Here is a 20,123-nt window from a genome sequence, read left to right on the forward strand (position 1 = left end):
GCCCCCCTGGCTCGGAGAGCAATTTACCCGAGATGAACGTCACTCATCGGATGATAAATTAACTAAAAATTAGAATTAATCATCTACAGGTGCCTTCAGAAATCTAAATTATCTCCTCGGGAGAGGCACTTGGCGTAGTTTTGACAAGCCTTTAATAACAACATCACTTATCACTATTAGTGCCTCTGAAGCAGCACAGTTTTTCTTTAATTTTCCGTCTTTTTGCATATAACCTTGAAGTTAAGTCAGCCTAAGCAAGGCATCATTTAAACCGCCGCTGGTCCATTACACGCCCAAATGAACAACCGATAATGCTCCCTTTATGGGTTGCATGATTTGGCAGTACTTGCTGTGGAATTTTCTAAAGGTACCTGGTATTGTGCACTTCGAGATGAGCGTTCTTGAACCGCGGCAACAAAGAAACCATCCTTCGGATAATGACTTCATCATAACTGAGCAATTTGCCCGCCGAAGATGGTCATTATGCAATGCGGGGTCTCGATCTTCGTCCGTTCTTTGGGAACGGATATGGAATTGTTTTGTTTGAATAAGAAGAGCTTAATAGCTTTATTTCGAGTATGCTGATTGCTCTTAATCCCCTTTGCAAGATTGATCTGTTTCCCTAGTTGAGGTACCCTCGCAGCATCAATGGTAACACAATGGCGCCCGAGCCGGTCGTAAAAGGAGATTGCTTCAATCTCGACTACCGCAATCACATCAGCGGAATCCTCTTAATTATTCCATCGGCGATAGCCAACAACTCGCTAGGGTCCAGTTCTGGTCTGTTCTGCGGCTTTGGTAAAAAAAGGGCGCCCGCTGGGCTGCTCAATCGCGCGATCATTTAACAACTTCAAAGGCGGATTGGCCGCGTAGAGGTTCATCTATTTGGTTAATGATTGGGCAGTTTTCCTCTCGTTGTTCCTCTGTACACGTGTAATATTAGATGTGTATGCAACAATGAGAGAAGGAAATAAAGTCTAAGTAAAGCCGTGGCGGTTCTCGTCCAATTAGCTGGCAAGATCCGATCAAAAGATCGTCGGCGGATCGATCCGTGTTCGAACAGATCGATTGACGCCGTGATACCTGACCGCCATTTGTTTTCCATGGCAGCGGCGCATTGTGTGTAAATTGAAAAAGGAAACTTCGGAACTCACTTCTTGATTATGTGTCCGCCGGTTACGCGGACGACAGATACATCCAACGGCACAACAAGTTAATAGTGACCCTGGGAGTGTGTTATTCTGAGAGCAATCAGCTGAAGAAGGTCTTGTTAACCACTGCTCCTTAAACGTGTAATTGGACATAGGAGCATGTAGCCAGACGCTCATTAAATTACTACCAGTCGCTTCAAGAAATTTTTAGGGACGACTCTGGAAAAGTAACGACTCCATTTAACCAGACGAGAAATTCGAAGCGATAGAGCACGGGCATACTTTCCGATCGGATCGATCTCCAGAACCGACCCGAACCGGACGACGGTTCGTACGATCTTTTTCTGGAAGTTTTTACCCCCTTGCCGCTGTGAAACTCGCCCTCGAGTCCTCCCCCGTTTTCGAGATCCCAATGATGCGCGCGAATTTTAAACGACCTGCGCGTCGCGCCTTTTTCGTGACCTTGAGGCTATGCATCACGTGTTTTATGACGAGTGTAAACTGTCGCCGGAACCAGTTTAAATTTCTCAAAAAATGTGGCCCGTCACAGCTGCTGTGCCTGAAATTGTAAATTCACGACCCGAAACCAGTCACAATAAATTTTTTACTACGGGGAGAACCCATTTAACATTAAACTCTTCTTGGGTACTTATGCGCAGACCGTTTGGCGTCGCAGGCGAGTGCAACAATTGTCAAGGGACCCCGCCGTTAATCTTGCCCAAACGCGGACATTATAAACTATAATAATTGCTTGTTAAATTTTATAACTTAATTCGGTCCATGTCCATGGAACCAGGATTGGAGGGTCTTCCTGCGGCAGTGGCGGCCGCTTCGCCGGGGCTCGGCCTCAATTACCTAATTATTGCTCGACGAATTTCCCATGGTGGATGAGAGTGGTGCGCCGCTGGTTCCACGTTGGAATGCAGCTCTATTATGGAATCAAGTTCCACAAACACACGCATTAACACGGCCGGGCCGCTCTCCAATTTACATCTCAATATTTATCCTCTTTTACGAGCGGTAATCGTCCGGTCGTACCGACTTACCTGCCCAGGGCTCATTATCGACCACGGCAGCACTACTGTTTATTTTTCTCCTGCGCTGCCTGTTTTCATTAGGAATCATAACACTCGTCGAGTGTCACGATTCATTCTTTTTTTCGTCATCTTTACCCCTGATTGTTGTGTGTGTGTGTTGGTTTTTGACCGAAACTTGTCATGGGTTCCCGGTACCACTTGCGTGCCACTTGGTTAACTTTGTAATGACAAACAACTCATATCGACGAACCGCACCTGAACCTTGACCGCCTGGCTTCATCTCCACGAATTGATGGAAGTCCTTATTCGACTTGGGGAACGTTTCCGATGGTAAACTCGTGGTGTCTCCAATGAATTCACCCCGAGAGTGCTAAAAACGGACGACTTAAATGATGATAAAAGCTTCGGTTTATTTTTATTCTTCCACGACCACAAAATTCCGTTAATGCTACGTATGTTGCATGACGTGCATTTGACGTAAAAAAAACTTAAGTTGACTTTTGACTGCCGACAAAGTGACCAACAGATGACGTGATGCGCACTAGATATTTCTGAGAACGAATATAGATCTTCCTAGACATGGTCCAAGACCAAATTTTCCCTATTCGAATTCAAGTTTCCCACGAAGGAGGAAATTACTTGCGAATCGCCTGTAATTAGACATAAAGACATCATAATATGTCTAACAATTAATGAAATCGTTGACGCCTACTTGCAAATTTAGATAATACAATCTGCATATGATTATAGTGCTCAGCGGTTTCCCAGCGAGTACCATTAAGGTCTCCCTCTAATTGCATGTTTTGGGTCCCGAATATTAATTACCCGGCCAGAGATTATCTTAACTCATAGATAACTATGTTCGCGGCAAATAGACCCCCTTAGTTGGGTGGAGAAAGATGCCCACAACTCAGGACATGCTTTGAAGATTGGAGGTGAGGTGCTGTAACTTCTGGTTATTTTTTTTCCATTCGGCTGTTGCCGTTTTAAATTTCTTCTCATGTTAAATCTTCGGCCGCATAATTTTTGCGGTGAAACCTACCGAGAACAATTTAAAAATGGTAATTCGTCTACCGGACCTGCTAAATACCTTATAAGTTTCATGTTACCGGTTGGCTGGTAACTCGAGACCGTGGTTGCAAAGTTTTTTCGCCCGATTACCCGTTCGGAGGATCGGGTTACCGAAAGTGCGATAGTTCGATTATCGAAAATATGCCAATTTTTGATAGTATACGGTGTGGTCCGGCGCGGTGATGCATGTGTAGGGACCTTGCAAATTGCAGGAGGTGCAGAGACGCAGGCGAAGTTGCGGAGTATTGCGTAGAAATTGTGTCTATTTTTTTCGAAAAATTTTCATGATTAAATCGGACATGATTTTTCCCAAACCCCTAAATCCTTGCCCATTTGATGATCCTCGCGATGTCCCCTACCGTGTCAAGGTCCAAAAATCCTAGTTGGTCAGAATTTGAATATTCGTTATCTTCGTTGTCACCTGTTTAAGTTATTCCCCTACTGGAAAAAATTGGGCGCCATCTTGACATTTTTGGAAAATCCCTCAGAGCCGCCATTTTGACTTTAAGCATTAACTTGCGACGCCGACTTTATCTGAGCTGTGCGCGAATTCTACACGACAGTTCTGGTTAGTTCCGGTTAATCCGCGATCTTAATCAGATTTTGCGCTGCTCTTCGAGCAAACTTTCTGACCGTCCTAATTTAGAGATATAATAAGCCCGCTATAAAATGTGCTTTCAGCCTCAAGGAGGGACACATCGGCACGCAAAAAATGAAGCAAATTAAACGTAAGGGGTTTCGTGTTTCATATTAAAAAACGTCGATATTAAAAATCGAGGCCACCACGCCAATACGATGACCGAATATTTTAACAACTTTATCGCATAATAATCAACTTGAATGTCTCACTTAACGTTAATTTGCATGCAAATCGCGTGATGTGGGGCCAGCAGAGAAAACGGACCTCGTTCCACGTTTCGGAACATCTTCCAGTCATTTTTTAACGACGAGTCAAATCGAACAAAGTATGTTCGAGTGGCGCAAAAAGCAACAATGTCAAAGTCGCAAGACGGACAAGTTCGATAACATTGATCGAATATTGGGCAAAAGTAAACAAGCGGTAATTGACGCGACGGATGCCGTCAGGTAGCAGATAGACACATTGAGCGGGCGCAAAAAGAGCCCCTAATTGGGGCCCAGTCAGCAAATTGGCCTCACCTGATTGATTGCCGATGCGTGTCCGATTTTGCCAATTACCGAAAAGTCGAAAAAGTGGCCGAACCTCGCGCGGAATTCGCCGACCGGGACCTGCGCTCGGATGCCTTTTTGGGCAATCGCATTTAATCGTCCCGTGAATTGGACGGCAAAAAATCGTCCGTTTACCGCTGCCTACCGACGATTGGTCCCATTTAGTCACCAAAACTAGTTGATCCGCATCTACCCTCCAAAATACCAGAACATAGATTCAGGTTATTTAAATTCGATTTCGATGTTCGATATTGAGTCGAATTACAGCAATTTTGTGTATCACTGGGATAACGAGGTTTTCACCGCAAGCTTAAATTAGAGTTTCTCAGCTGTTGACTCAATTTCATCCTAGACTTCCTAGACATCTGAATTTCATTCACGATTTCATTCAAGGTAATCTGAAAAATTTTTTCGGTTTCTAATGCGTTTCACTTTTGTCGCACTAGGTCGGTATGAAGGTTCATTTGTCAACTCATTTGTCAATTATTCCGACGGAACCAATGACAAACGCTATTAACAACCAGAAATTCATTGTCGATTCTTCAGCAACCTGCATGTGTATCGTTCACAGTTCTTTAGTAACCTGAATTTCCTTCGATATTTCCAGGTAATCTGAACATGTTCCTTATTTTCCCGGCAACCCACACTGGCCCATTTTGTCTCATCGTCAATCAAATCCACATTATTAAATTTATTAATAAGATGAGAAAAACCTTCATCATCGATCTAATAAAACGTCTACCATCACACTGGCCAGACTGATCCTAAATAAGAGTGAATTAGTTGATGGATGCACATCGCAATATTGTAGACGTTTATTAAGAAGCCCGTGAAGGAGGAGCAGTGATCTCTGAGGTCATGATTAATGGCTCTCAGAAATTGCTCTAAAAAACAAATTATTGTTTCACTTTGGAGGAACTGACGGCCTTAATCTGCATCGGGCGAGCTGTGCAAAACGCCAACCTCATTAAGCCGAAGAGAATTAGATTTCAAGCCATTAAGTTCACTGGCAGGGGGGGGTGGGGCAAAACCTGGAAAAGTGGAAAATGACCAAAAGGGGCAATTCTCTTGCATATTACATGTATAGGTGCAGGGTATGCCAGCGATAACTTTGTGTGTGGTTTAACTCTGTCTTTTTTCTCAACACTGTTTATTTTTTTATCGATATTAAGACAATGTTGTAACAAATTTGTCGATGCGTTGTACTGTCGTTTACATCGAAAGAATACAACCAAACCGTTTTTGGACGACTTATAAGAAATCTTACGGCATACGGATCGTGTAAAAACCGGTAGCAAGCTGCAACAGATGCTGGAACGAAGAACAAGAAGAGCAGGTAATGTTATCGGTTACTGAAAATCCGGAAGTATCGCTCAGATGGGGATCGAAGAAGCAATTGAAGTTTCAGTAGATGGAATGCTCACTACTGGTCCAGGGATAAGCCCCGGGGTCCGCGTCTTTCGCCCGTCCAATTTCGATTTGGACTGGAACATTTGAATAATTGTCAATTTTTTGTTGTTGTCACTTTGCTCGGAACCGATTTGAAGGCATCTCTAGATAGGCCCCCGTTTGCTTTAACACGTTGCCTCTAGCCGGTTGGCGCACTCGCACCCAGACTCCCCGGAAGGTGGAGGGTATCCACTCGGATCATCTTTGGTCGGCCCGTTCTCCGGACATGACCCCGTTAGATTTTTTTCCTTCGCGACTGTATCGAAATCATGTTCGTCGACGTACCCTCGAGACGGTAGAAGAACTGCAACGGAGGGTTCTTGAACGTACCTGTCAAACGTGATTGTTCGACCCGGATTGGTCGATTTTCCACCAACGCGATGCAACATTTCGTAGTATACAGCAGCATAAAAATCTCAACCCGATAGTCCAAAGAGGAATACCGAGAGCGTTCGAAACGAAAACCTGCTGCCCATACTGGAGTGTCGCCATCGTCCCAGTTCGGTCATTTATCAGTCCCTCTCTGTCGATGGGTCTGTGTTCCCAGCAAGCTGGTTTTTGTCACGATCAGGCACTGTATCATCGAATTCTTTCTTGAATGCTCGTCCATCATTGCCTTCAAGTGATTTCTAACGTCCCGAGACAAGATACACAATCAACCCGAGGAGAAGAATTGACTCTGCTTTATTTCAACGGCGTGTTCCTTTTCAGTCTGATTGGTTTTGTTTGGCATCCCGTGTGATTATGTACTTGTCTCAGTCCCTGCGTCAATGTATTGTGTTTTATTGCGTTATCACGACTTTTTAATCTGAAGGTTTAATGTTTTATTATCAGGACGTGGTTTAATCCCCATTAACTTCCGTTCTGCAGTTGATTGATTTAGAGACCTTCAAGTCGCATTGAATATTGAACGATCTTTGACGGATTTGTGACTGCAATAACTCATCCCAAATAAGCGCGCCGCGCCAATTAATTTTCGACATGATTGCTTAATATGAAATCGTACAGAAAAAAAACCAGCGGTACGTGACGGGCAGTGTTTCTCCGCAGGACTTAGTCCTGACCGCTCTCTGATTGCAGGACGCACTCCACGAATCGCAGTACCTTCTGGGTGGTCGTACCAGGACTTGGGTCAGTCGCGTCGCGTTTGCCTCACGGACAACTCTATCCGCCAGTTTTCGGTGCAGTTGCGAATTTCGACTTGGGACTCAAAAGGTATGTGAAAGATACTAACAACGAGAGGCCGGTCGGCGCGTAGAGTAATAAATTGAAAGATAGCCGGCTAGAGATATCCGTCCCCCATTAAAATTTCCGGCGAATTCCCGGGGCTAATTAAGAGCGCCCAAGGGCCCGCGATAAGGCCCATTAACACCTGGGTCACGTGACCGTCAGCGGAGCCGATAATTGGCCGCCGCTTATCAGATGGCAAACGGACACGATTCCCGCTACCGCAGTGGACTCGGGCGGACACTGGTGCGTGTGCTTTCATTTACATCTCGGGCATGTAAAGTGTCGAGTTTGGTTTTTCCTGAGAATTTTTCCTGTTATGGAGCAGCTGCCCCGCCCGAGCTGCGCACTCGCTATTAGACTTTAACAGTCTGAAAATTTGACAGTTTAAGCGACGTCAGTTATTCCATGGGATAATCACGACTAATCAATTGCCGTTCATTCGTTTATTTTTTTGTCGTTTGTTTATTCCATTTTTTTCGCCGTTGACAAGTCTGTCACCGTCTTCAGAACCTGAGCAAGAGAGAAGGAAAACTCATCGGTTAACTAAAATGTATGAGAGGTAAATATTTAAAATGTCTAAATCCCTTCCTCTCTTCCCCCCTCTCTTTCTCTCTCTCTCTCTACCTTTCTCTTGTCAATTGCTAAGAATGACGTTTGATTTGACATCACTCCTCAGTGATTCTTTGACGGTTCACTTTTTTTTTATAAGAGTCATGTCGTCGTTGCAAAACGCTGAGTTGTGGTAAGTAGTTGGTGTACGATCATTACAACCAATCAGACCAGTTCTTGTTTTTAAATATTTATTTTCTGCGTTTGTTCGATGTGGCATTTATTAGCGTTTAGTTCCTTTTCACTCATCTGAGGTTGATCTCGTGCTCAAGCATAGGTAACCAAATATTGTCTATTCTTACTACACAGGAGACCATACGTCGGTGAAGTAACATATGAGCATTTTTTTTTATTTTAGACTTACTCAATAAAGGTTTCTCGGTGAAGGTACCAGCACCGGTCCTTTTAATTTTGGGACATGTAGGTATACATAGGGGACCAAAAGTCCTGTGTAAATTCTTTAAAAATCGAAAAAATACTTCTCAAGGAAATGCCAAAACACATCAAGTACGTATTTTTCGACGGAACAGCCATGGGTACAGGATTACCCATATAGTAGATAAATGTACTTTTTCACGTTTTTCTTATGGTGCCACGTGTATCATGTTTCAGATAACCCCATAAAAAAGTTCGTAGCGGTCAGATCGGGCGATTCAGCGGGCCACTCCAATTCCAAATGTTTCAATAACTGTTGAATTGCACGTAACATGTCGGCCACGACGAAAAATGCACAACTAAAAACAATGTTTGACGTGTTCCGGCATTTTCATGAAAAGTATTTCCCTCAGTTTTCAACGAATCGATGCGGGACTTTTGGCCTTCTATGCATATTCGACCTATGATATTTTAAACTTTATTGTCCCACCATGCCGAGAAATCGAACTAATGCTGAGGCCCAGTCACTGATCGAAATGTAAATGCCCCGTTGAAAGTTCCCCACGCTGCAAGTTGGGACAACACCCTGAAGACTTAACGGATCGTCCTCGTATACATCGAAATTTAAACGAACTAATCTGTTAATACAAGAACCGAACCAAGATCGAATATCGCCGGACCGGGCAGGTTAGGCCCAAGTCTACGATGATTAACGACTTTATTATACCCAGCTCTCAGAAGAAAACCGGATTTTGTAACTTCATCATATTCAGCCCGTGATCTTGTACGCCTTTTTCAGCCTGTAATTTTGTTCTCCTTTATTCCCAGCCGCGCTCCTCCACTCTTTTAAGGAGAATTTGGGTGGTAAATCCTGAGATTTCCTTGCGAACGTCTTTATTAAGTACTTTACCAATGGTCGACCATTGGGATTGTCTCAACATGAACCCTTTCTCTCTCTCGATTGTCTTTTAACCGTAACTTTCGGTGCAACGGTAAGTCATTTATCACTTGAAAAAATTATGCAATTAGATCACGTGTTGTTGCATTTGATACAACCAGAGGAATATTATGCAAAGCACCGGCCGGTGTTTGTTCAACGAAACTCAGGTATAGAAATTCCACAGTCTTAAATATTCAAAGGGGCCCTCTTAATTGGATCAACCGGGTTACACCGTTTAATCCGCTCTACGGTAGCCGTAGACTCACTCAGCAATAAATTCCCAAGAATCTCCTTCTTAGAGCTGCACCTTTAAATTGGCATGTGCCTAGTTTACATGCCTAAGGTCAAAACCGGTAGTAATTGTTGTAATCTAGAGTAAACCGTGGGAATAACGTTAAAAATTGGATAGCGTTAGGGTGTCGGTGCGATAGCGCCTTAACGATTGGTAAAGGCGAGCAAACTAAACCAGTTTGTGGCTGGACTAATTACCAGGTCTTAATATCGGTTTACCTTTATGGCTTGTCTGGTTGTATTACCGTAATTAAAGGTAATTGAAGCTTTTTACCGGGCTGAAGATTATAATTACACCTAAACGATTAAGTTTATTGTCATAAGTAATACATTTGTCAGGACGCCAAACGCTAGAGAAAATATGTATTTGTCGGGAGTACTTCCAGGGGACTGGTTTGATGGGTTTCAGAGTCGACCCATCGGGCAAAATGCGTTGGTTGCCAAGGAGGACACATTATGGACACGTTGGAGAATGTATCCATAAAGAGGGCGGTCGAAATCCGAAGACCACCGTGATGATCTGGGAAACTGCAGAAAAATTCGGCCGCCCAGAAAGCACGCAACAGCCATGAAGCGTTGTCTGCGGCTGTTTGACATGTTACCACACGTCATACTAAAACAGGACAGGCACAAATCGTCACCAATCCCATTGCTGGAATGAGTGCGCGCCGGTGCGGGCGCCCGAATGCGCCATAAGAGGTGGGTACAGGCTAAAGAGTGCGAGATTTGAATTTGTGCCCTTTGCATCGAAGTCGGTGCAGTACAACAAAATATTGACAGGGAAATTTGCATGAAGTGGATAAATCTTGCTTCGAAGTCCCGTCATCGATGGACGATTTTTCCAGCTCGGGCATGATTTTGGATGTTCTCAAAATTGAAAAAAGAACTTTGTCGAGGTGAAGTTCATCAAACGTCAATTTTTTTAAGTTAAAAAGGGAGCAGCCCCGTTTGCCGGGGTAAATTTAGTTGGAAATTTTCCCATTTTACGAAATTTTTTTTACGATTGCTTGGGGCAATTCAATCGAAAATTTGTTTTTTTTTTTAAATAATATGCCGTTTTTTTTTAATATAAGGTATAAGCCTTCACCCCGGGTTGCTTCAAAGAACTAGTAGCATAAAAATGCAGGCGCGTACTCTTCGCACACGACTGTGAAAAATGTGAAGAATACTTTTTTCTAAACCGTTGAATTACACCTCTTTCGTCCAATCATGGTAAAAAGGGGGTTGAACTAAATAAATAATGAAGGAAATTTCGATACATAAAAAATGTTGTATGAAAAAGCAACTATCTTATAGTAGTTTTGCACGTAAATAACATTTCAAAAAGCCTCTAATGCAGCAAGTCCAAAATAGAATATTTACATCTTGCGTTACAACTATATCAGGCCAAATAAAGAGATTAGGGAATGAAGTCAATGTCCGAACAGGTTTTAGAACAAAAAACCCACCACGACCAGAACTTACAAAGACAGCGACGAAAGACGCAACAGAAAACGATAATGAACAGACAAAAAATAGTGAATTTCATGGGTGAAATGTATGCCGGCGTGCCTTTGATTAATAGTCACAGAATGGAATAATACTTGCATCGTTAGCAAGGAATCATTATCAGAGAGGCGTAAAATCACAGAAACTGCATATATTTTACTTGAAAAGAGTGGTTTCTTGCTAAGCAAGGATGGGTAACACGTGGTTACCTAAGCTTAAACGAGACTTGGACGCAGAAAGGAACTGAACGCTAACAAATACAACGTGTAAAGGTAATTAGCAAGACAAATAATAAAATTTAAAAAGACGGATTAAATTAGGCACCATGTTCAAACACCAATCAGGTACCTGAAATCAACCTTTCGGAATCATTACATGGCTCCTGCCTAAAGCTCTCGTGCTTCAGCGATTGAGACGAGAAATCTCCAAGATGTTTCACATACCGTGCGGCTCTAAACTCTCACCCTCTCTCCCCAACGGCGTTAATTTTTTAACAAACCTACATTTTTTAAAAATTCAAAAGCAACATTAAAGAAATGAACAATCGTCCAAAGATAGTATTTTTTCTCCTATTTAATGTTACTTAGAAAAAAAAAATTGTTAAAAAAGTTCGTAGGAGAGAGAAAAAGAGAGGGAAAAAGAGAAAGAGAAGGAAAGAGAGAAAGAGAAGGAAAGAGAGAGAGAGAGAGAGAGAGAGAGAGAGAGAGAGAGAGAGAGAGAGAGAGAGAGAGAGAGAGGGGGGAGAATTCAAAACCGCGTGGTGTTATTTGACATTCTGGTATTCCGCACACTTCAATTCTGCGAATTTTCGTTTTTCTGATACTCATTTTGGTATGTTCCGATTTGTCGCCGAAACGTTAACAGCCCGAGTGCTTGACAAAGGCTCAACGTTACTCTTGGTTTGTTTTGACTGAGAACAGTGCGCACTTCCACAGCTTTAAAAACCCCACTTGAGGTTGATCCTCTATTGCCGAACAAAACAAAAAAGTACCCCTTTCCATAGGTGCGCATCCGTGCCACGCCATTGCGATCGACGAACTTTCGCGTCCGTTCGAAAAGTGCAGGGCGAAACGCATGCGAAAAGCACTTTTCGCCCTCGCGAGTTTCGGCCACGGCTCGTGTCAATTTCGCCGCCAGTGGCGTGACGCTCGGCACATTTCAACGATGATTCTGGTTACGCTGCAAATCACTTTATTATATCTCCGAAACCCATCGAAATATCGAAGATCAGACACGATTCAGAATTCTCAGACAAAAACCTGCATCGCACAGTCATCCGCATCCCTCTCAGCCTGGTGCCAACTTTCTAAGCGGCCGAACCGTCAGCGGCGTTAACGATTCTATTTAACAAATTTCCAAGGACCCCGACAAGTGTCAAAAATTTATTTCAATGCCGTTTGGTCTCAAATTTATTTCGCTTTTAATGGACCTGAATCGTTAAGAACAACGGGGATCCGTTCCTTTTCCTCTTTCTTCGCCGTCGTCTCACACCCCTCCCTACCTGAGAGACTTTTCAGCATTTCTACCCATTGTCCGAGCGATTTGGCCAAGAAAGACGTTGGTGTGTTGCATTGCTGTAGTCAGTGTTGACAGATTGGTTAAGATTAGCAGGTTCAAGGATATTGCGCCTTCGGTATTGTAGTTTGGTAGTGGCAACATGGGATGAGCCAACGAAGGTCTTGGCGAGGGCGAGGTCTTGGACGAAAATTAGTTTTCAAATTGGGGTGGGTGTGTTGAGGTGGTGAAAAATGGTGCACGAGGCGTATTATCTCCCGTACGGACCTGCGGAGAACAATCACATGATGCGCAGGTATTTAGAATTTATGGGTTACATAATATTCGGTAATGTTTTTGTCAAGAAGTACATATAAGGGTTGGCGCAATACATTACGGCTGGTTGGGCATTTAAGGCTCGGCTACATTATGCAGCGAACCGGTCATTCTCACGATTGAGTCGATACTCAATGCAAATGAGCAAAAGTAAAATAGAACTGACCTGTCCCGTGGGCGCTACGAACGTGCTGAGGGCCTAATTAGGGAGATTTCGCGATGGTTCTCACTATTGCTGGTACCTCAGTACTAGCAACCGGTCATTATGGAAGATTGATTGAGCTTTGTGCGGTTTAATGAAGATGTATATTGGTTTGCGGCAGCAGCCTCACTCTGCTAATCTATATGCAAATAGAGCCCAATTTTCCTACCGAAATGATAGGGATACCCCAAATAACTTGTCTCCCATGGAAGGTAGGAATTACCGCTGTGCAAAAACGCCAGCGGTCATGTATCCTAATCGACCATCGGCCGATTTTACATATTCATGATGGTTCCAACATGGTACTCGCGATCTCGAATGGCCTCTTAAATTTTAAACGTTGCCTTTTTGTCTCCATAAAAGCGTTCCTGATTCACTTTCAGATTAAGTGGACACTACTCAGAGATACTCTTGAGGCCGCGCCTCGGTGCGTTTTTTTGCTTTTATCGACTTCCATAGAATGGAAGTCGGGAGAGTGGGAACTAAAGTCCTAATCCGGATAATTAACATCGAGATGGGGTTATCTGCACTGGGTTGAAGAAGCCCCGACGACGTTGCCGAGTTTAGATCGCCCAAGAGCATTCGATTCGGATGGCGCTTTTTCCGAACCCGAAATTAGCAACTTTTGATTTTCTTCATAGCCCGCGAATTATCTTTAGCACATAAGATAATGAAGCCATTAAGCAAGGACTGTGTAGGCCGTTCGGTTGGATGTAAGGCCCCCCCGGCGAAATTTAAATTGCTTTTTTAAACCGAGCAAGAAACTTCATCCAAGAACAGTTTGTTTTATGGTCAGTCTTCTTTCGGGCGAAGCCTTAAGACGGTCACGTTTGCATTTACAAGCTGAAGCCCTAAGCGCAAGGATCACGCAGTGCGATACCCTCGAAAAATGAAAATATAATCCAATAAAAAGAGAAAAAGAACGGGAAAAATCCCGTTTAATGCCGGTCATTTATGGCCGAGCCCGTGATGTTAAAAAGCTAGGCGTTTTAAATTAATTGCTTAATCAGAATAAGAAAGAGGCACATAAATTGTGTCTCTCGCATACACACTCACAAGTATAAATTACTAAAAATTAAGCTATACACCGGGGCTACGAGACATGTTTCTCTCTCTCACTTGGGGACCCTGCCTGTCTGCCTATTCAACTCCGAGAAATTAACATGCAGAGTCTTAACAAAACGATCTTGAAAAACGACACTGGACCATAGGCGGAACATCTTGCCTTCTTCAAATTTTATCATCTTCTGTTATGCGTCGGCATGGCATTCCCATTATTAATCATTAGTGTCTGATCCTCCTTAGATTGCTCAAGTAGAAATTGTCCTGGACCGTCTCAGAACTTAGAAAAAGCCTTCTTAAAACAAAGAAAATGAGGCTCGCTTTACATGCGTTGGGTGTACCTGCAGAACCTTGCATAGTTTGCATTTTTCAGCAGACTTCGATCTAGAATGCAGAGCATGTCTTCACATGATTGCATATTCAATCAATCATTGGCGTTTCCTATAGATTACTTTCTAATGTGGTACTTAACGGCGATTTTTTTACCCATCTTTCCGGTGAGCTTACTGGAAACCTGAAATGCAGTTCTGTTGGCCAACAGGGCCGTGAAGGAAGTTAATTGGAGTCGCGGAAGGAATTAATTAGGCATTAATAGATGCTATTTATCCGTTAAATTCAAAAACTACACGAAAGCGGAATCAATAATGCCAGAAAATGTGGCGGTGGAAAGCCCATTTTAACAACAAAAAATATATATACAAAATATATAGAATATATATATATATATATACAAAATATATAAAATATATATATATATATATATATATATACTGCAAAAACGTGTGTTTTGCCCAGGTTAGCTCGGGTTAGAAAGAAACCGTAAATATGGGATTTTGTGTAGGTTTACACCGCATTGGATCAAGCGTTTGGTTGCAAGACGAAGTGACGCCAGCAGTGCGGTGAAATGCTGAAAACAAAATTTTACACCTTATATTTGGTTCGCAGTAAATGGGGAATCTCAAATCGTTTTTCTATGATTTTAACAGTTTAGTTCGTGTTCAGGAACCAAATTTCAGGCGCGTCTTCAAAGAGCAGATGCTCCCTGTCGGGCCTTCTAGCAAAAATCGACTATGAAGCAAAATTTGCAGAGTATTTGCATGAAAAATATTTGACCCCCCGACTAACGGGTGGGGTCGTTGACGACATCATGTTTTTGCTTTTCTCATGTATAATTGTTAAAACACATTATTTTTGAATCAAACTGCAGGAATGTTATTTTTCAACCGTGTGAATTGCTTGGAGTAGAATATGTTTTTTTGCAACAAAGCAATAAATTGAATATAAATTTTTGCTCTTCAAAAAAAACGAGGGTTTTTGGTGCTCCCAATCTAAAGCGTTAAACTTCTCAAATTCAACTGTACAAACATCACCGGACAGCAGTTAGTCGCGTTCGTTGTGTCCACTCTATCGCATTCGGCCCCTTTTTTGCGAAACGTCTTGCCCTCACTAAACGTCGAGAACTATTTTGTGTTAGATCCAAATGAAAGTACCGAACGTGGTTTGATGGAACTCAAATGTGTAGTGCGCTTCGGGGACCAGAATTATATCGACCCGGGCCCAGGACAAACATGTGTGATGGCTTCCAATAATCGAAATGTGGTCGTTCCCCAAAGTGGCAGATGATTATGGACTGGACCTTTAACTGTGCCAATAACTTCCAAGAGAATTACATCAGTCAGTGGAGCGTTGTTTACAGTCTGTCCACGCGGAAGAACCAGTGGAAAAATAAGCAAGGTAGAAAGGTGTCTGGGAGTAGAGACGGGAACAAACTCCTTCGGTTTACTAGCAATATAAGAGATCAAAGTGCTGGTTTTGCCCATGAGACATTAACACGTGCTACAAGTGTGAGGAATTTTTCTGCAACGAACATTAAAGCATTTTCATTATATGCAAACTGTGGAATAAATTTTTATTTTAATGGTAATTTTTTAATGCATAACGTTTCAAAGTATCTTATGATTTATCCAACTCGATTTCTTTCGTTTGTAGCACACGTTTATTATACTTATTAAAAGTAATTGGGGAATAAAGGAGTGGGGTACGTGCACGACTCTCAAGGACCTCAAACACCACACCCAGTACGTTGTGTAAAATTTTTCACCCTGTATTCGGCGGGTTAATCGTAAAGCACACCAAATTATCTTCAAAGTAAAAAAAAAACTCGCACTTTCGATCATTTTAGAGATGTCTCGCACCAAGTTTTCGGCGCACTGCCAAGGATTTGCACATACCATCTACTGATTAACTCTTTTGTTACGAGGTCGGCCATGAAAACAAAAAAAAATAACGCACGGCCGCCATTTTGAGTGACAATGCCATTATCGATAATCAGTCATCAGTGTGATAAGTAAGTTGTGTCATACTTTCCCGAGTGCCTCGACGCAATGAACTTACGAATGCTGTGATGAGCAATATGGTTTTCCTATAACAAACAACCATTATCTGGTTGCCTGTTGTTGGGATTGAGTTCCCGGTAACCGTCCGCAGCAGTGCAATTTGATTGCGCATAAACACGGCCATAATTCTTAACTTAATATTAATGAATTCATTATGTCGAGCTATTCTGGAAAGTATAACACAATTTACTTATCACATTAATTAAACAAGCCGTTCGTTAGCGTAGTTATGACTAATTATTGTCAGTAAAAATGTCGAAAATGGCGCCCGTGCGACATTTTATCGTTTTCGTGGCCTACCTTGTAGTACAAACGCTTAATGACGCGGTGGTATTCATAAATCTCCTTGGCAACGCACCAAACACTTAATTGGAAATATCTCGGAAACGGCGAGAGGTGCGATTTTTTTTTTGTGTTTTTGGTTTTTTTTTTTTGTGAAATGTCCTGTTGATGTCGAAGAGCTCAATCTCTCGGAGTATCAGAAATGGTGAAAATGGTGGGGGAGTCGCCGCTGATAATGAAAAAAATCTTTCGATTTTTCGGCACCGCCGTATCGAGCAACCCGCGGCGGCGATTTCAAACGACTTTATCACAGCCGGCCCATAGAGACCACCGCCTTCGGCTGGGTTTGATCCAGCTACCACTGCTACCGCTCTCCAACGTTTCCCACGTCCTGCTGCCACTTGGTAGCTCGGCGCGTCGGCAGCGCGACGGGCCGGACAGCTGTCCGCGGTCCCTGGTTCGAACCCGGGCGCAGTTGGTGGACTTTTTTTAAAACTTAATTTGCCGCGCACGACACAGAAAAAAAAACCTTTCTCTTCAAAACCGTCATTACCGGACGTTCGGTTTTCCATGTCACGCAGCGTATTATTTCGTTATTGTGATTGTGCCGTTGTTGAAAACCTAATCTCCTCGACCTTAGAAGACCCGATCGGACACGGGATTTTTTTCGAGCAAAATCTTGTGATATGACCTGCTCGCAGCCGGCAGTGATCGATCCCAACCCAAGCCCTGATTGGGCACTAAATAACATTTTTTTTTTCCATTCGCAAAGTGAATTTAATCAAATGTAACTTATACCTAGGACTGAGCATACAACTGCAGGCGCCCGCAGTGTTATGTTCGCGCTAATGAATTCAAGCGAACTGGCAGTGCTCGGTTTAATTAGGCCCCTTCAACACCTCCTCGTTTTTAGACAAAAGCATTTGCATGGAATTATACAAGCCTCACTGCTTAAACCGGCCGTGTTTGTTTTACTCTTTGTATAAATTAATTAGATTTGTGTCGGAGGTTGGCGACATTCCTCAAGGAGTTATTTATAATTTTTCCTTTTTTGTTGCAGTGTTGGTGCTAGCCCCGGAAGCAGTATCCTGCTGAGCAGGGAGTTACACCCCGCTTACAGGCTGGCTCCTCATATGGAGTATCTCTACTCCCTTCAACATTCCACCGCAAACTCGATCCACAGTAAGTTTCATTGTTTCCTCCTCGTTATGTGCCGATGACGGGAAAAAGGGAACCACTTGAGAACCCACGCCTGAAGTGTCTTATTGTCGTTCAATGAGAATTAACATGCGGGCGCCTATTTTTCTCTTCGGGCATTGTGGTGACACGCACAATGGCTGCTCGTTTCCGGTCGAGACCGGATTATTAAATAAGCGAATGTAGATACAGATTTGATGTGAGAAATAATAAAAATCGCCGAAAGGGCGCCGGGACACGTAAAACAAATACTGCCCGGGGCGCAGCCCGCGGCGAAGGAAAACACCATGAAAATTTTCCATAAACTTTAACGTACGTCTTAAACAAACCAATAAAATACAGGAAGGGCACCCAGATACCATTAAAACAAAAGTCGTTCGTGCTATTTGAACAGAAGGCCATAAAAACGGGCCTGTGGTTCGAGTCTTGGACGCATCTGGATCTAAATGTGGCTCCAGCTATTTTCGCTCTTGTTAACCATGTTTTTCTTCATAATTTCAGACGAATGTCGACCGTAACCGACTGGAGAGTCACAATTGACTTTCGTAATTTGTAGACTGGCAAAGACATTATGGATAATAAATTAGAGTCTTACAAGGTTGCGTGACGTGAGGTATTACGGGGGTTTGCGCTAGAAACGCCCATAAGACAACTTTGTGTTCTGACGAAGGACTTTTTTTTATATTTCAGAGAATCAAGCGAAACCCGGGTTTTCTTAAGAAATTCCGAGATTTATTAGTCACCTACTGATTTATTACAGCGGATTCTAAAGTGTATTGAACAGCGTGATGAACAACGTAAAAGTTCCCTTGCCATCCGAAAGTTGGATCCAAGCACACCCGATTCTCTTAAAAAATTCTCTAATTTCCATGAGTTACTGATAAAATTTTCCAGGGAGCATTTTTCGTGCACCGAGCTTGACCTACACATCGGCCGATTACGACTCTGCGCAACAGTCATGAATTTTCGGATCAAAGTTAACATGCTGCAATAACCCATCATTACCAAAGGGAGCTTAAAATAAATGTGTGGGCAGGTACCAGTGGGCGATATTTGGTCGGTCCAGTTATCTTACCAAACCGCTTCAACGGCGCAAATTATTTGCTCTTCTTCCTGATGAGCTACTGGAAGTTTGGCCTTTGCATATACGCCGCGAAATGTGGTTTACTACATTACGTAGGCACGATAGTTCGCCTCTGCGTTTCTGTACGGATGTTCGAGAATTTTTAAACCACCAGCCTTCAAATCGGCGAATACGTCGTGCAAATGCCCTTAACAGTGGCCACCGCGATCAGCAGATTTAAATAAACGTGACTTTTTTTCTCTGGGGAACTTTAAAAGAATTCGTCCGCACGTTGCCCGCTGAAACTGAGGAAGCTCCATGAAACTGCCTCAACAACAAGTCTACCATTACAAAAAGTGATGTTGTGAGTATTGATGAGTTAGGCAGAGTATGACTTGTGGCGTAGGGTGCATTCATTTCTAAGAGAAGGGGGCCATTTTGCACGCAACGGCATCTTCAGTGGTCAATTTTACGTAGCACTTGCTTGACGAGTTTTATGTAAATAATGCGCTAGTCAAGTATGAAAAATCGGTCTGTTCCGTGACCCACCACACGTGCACTTCTTCTGCGTCACCCGGCCATTGCGTCGAAAATCACCTTGTATATCACTGACACTTTATTTTTTGGCGGATTGCCCAAATTCCATGTGTGGAGTCCGCCCAAATACATGGTGAATAGGCATTTTACGTCGATTTAAGGAGGCTGTAGCTACTTTCGCGTATGATTTCATTTGCCCTGGTGACACTTCGTGATTCTGCGTGTCAAACTGCGTGGAAATCTGCATTTTGCGTTGGCCTCGCGATTTGTAATCGGAATGTTTAGAAAGGACCAAACTGACCTTTGGTCGCTCATTTTCAAAACGAGAAAGCTGCAGTTAAAACATTGCTTCTCCGTACGAGGCGCAGGCCGAAGCTTGCCATCGAACGAAACTTCTCTGAGGGAATTCCTTCAGGAGAAAAGCGATTTTTCGCACTTGAAAGTTTGCAATGCCGCACATCGGTGCGAGATTTGTTCCCGATGTCAGAAGAATAATGGAAAGCGAGGAAGGAATCTCTCCACCACCAATACTTGTCCGCCCGGAAAAATTGCCATTCCGACAAAACGGAAATTTCGGGCGAATCCGGAAGAGATTTCAGAAAGTAAATGGTTTGAAATGCCGCAGATAAGAGAAGAAAGATGTCCGAAATTTCGTTTCGCACCTCGTTTAAGCTCGACGGAAACTCGTTGGTGCACTGTCGAAATTCCACGGCTAGAGCCGTTCC

The 20,123-nt window shown here is 43.1% G+C and overlaps 1 protein-coding gene across 8 annotated transcripts in view; it reads left to right on the top strand.

Annotated features, from left to right (window-relative positions):
• ci (cubitus interruptus) overlaps window positions 1-20,123 on the top strand; it is a 47,545-nt gene that overhangs the window by 18,395 nt on the left and 9,027 nt on the right. For 3 of the 8 annotated variants that reach the window (XM_066292531.1, XM_066292532.1, XM_066292530.1), the window contains exon 3: window positions 17,662-17,783. In XM_066292531.1, the coding sequence (XP_066148628.1) occupies window positions 17,662-17,783 (122 nt within the window). Of the gene's footprint in view, window positions 1-6,962; window positions 7,112-7,659; window positions 7,686-12,383; window positions 12,640-15,328; window positions 15,658-15,677; window positions 15,844-17,661; window positions 17,784-20,123 lie in introns of those variants that run through there. The other 5 variants (XM_066292535.1, XM_066292534.1, XM_066292533.1 and 2 more) reach the window with 5 other exon arrangements.

This window comes from Euwallacea fornicatus, chromosome 17, assembly GCF_040115645.1.
Source record: "Euwallacea fornicatus isolate EFF26 chromosome 17, ASM4011564v1, whole genome shotgun sequence".
Classification (NCBI taxonomy): Eukaryota; Metazoa; Arthropoda; class Insecta; order Coleoptera; family Curculionidae; genus Euwallacea; species Euwallacea fornicatus.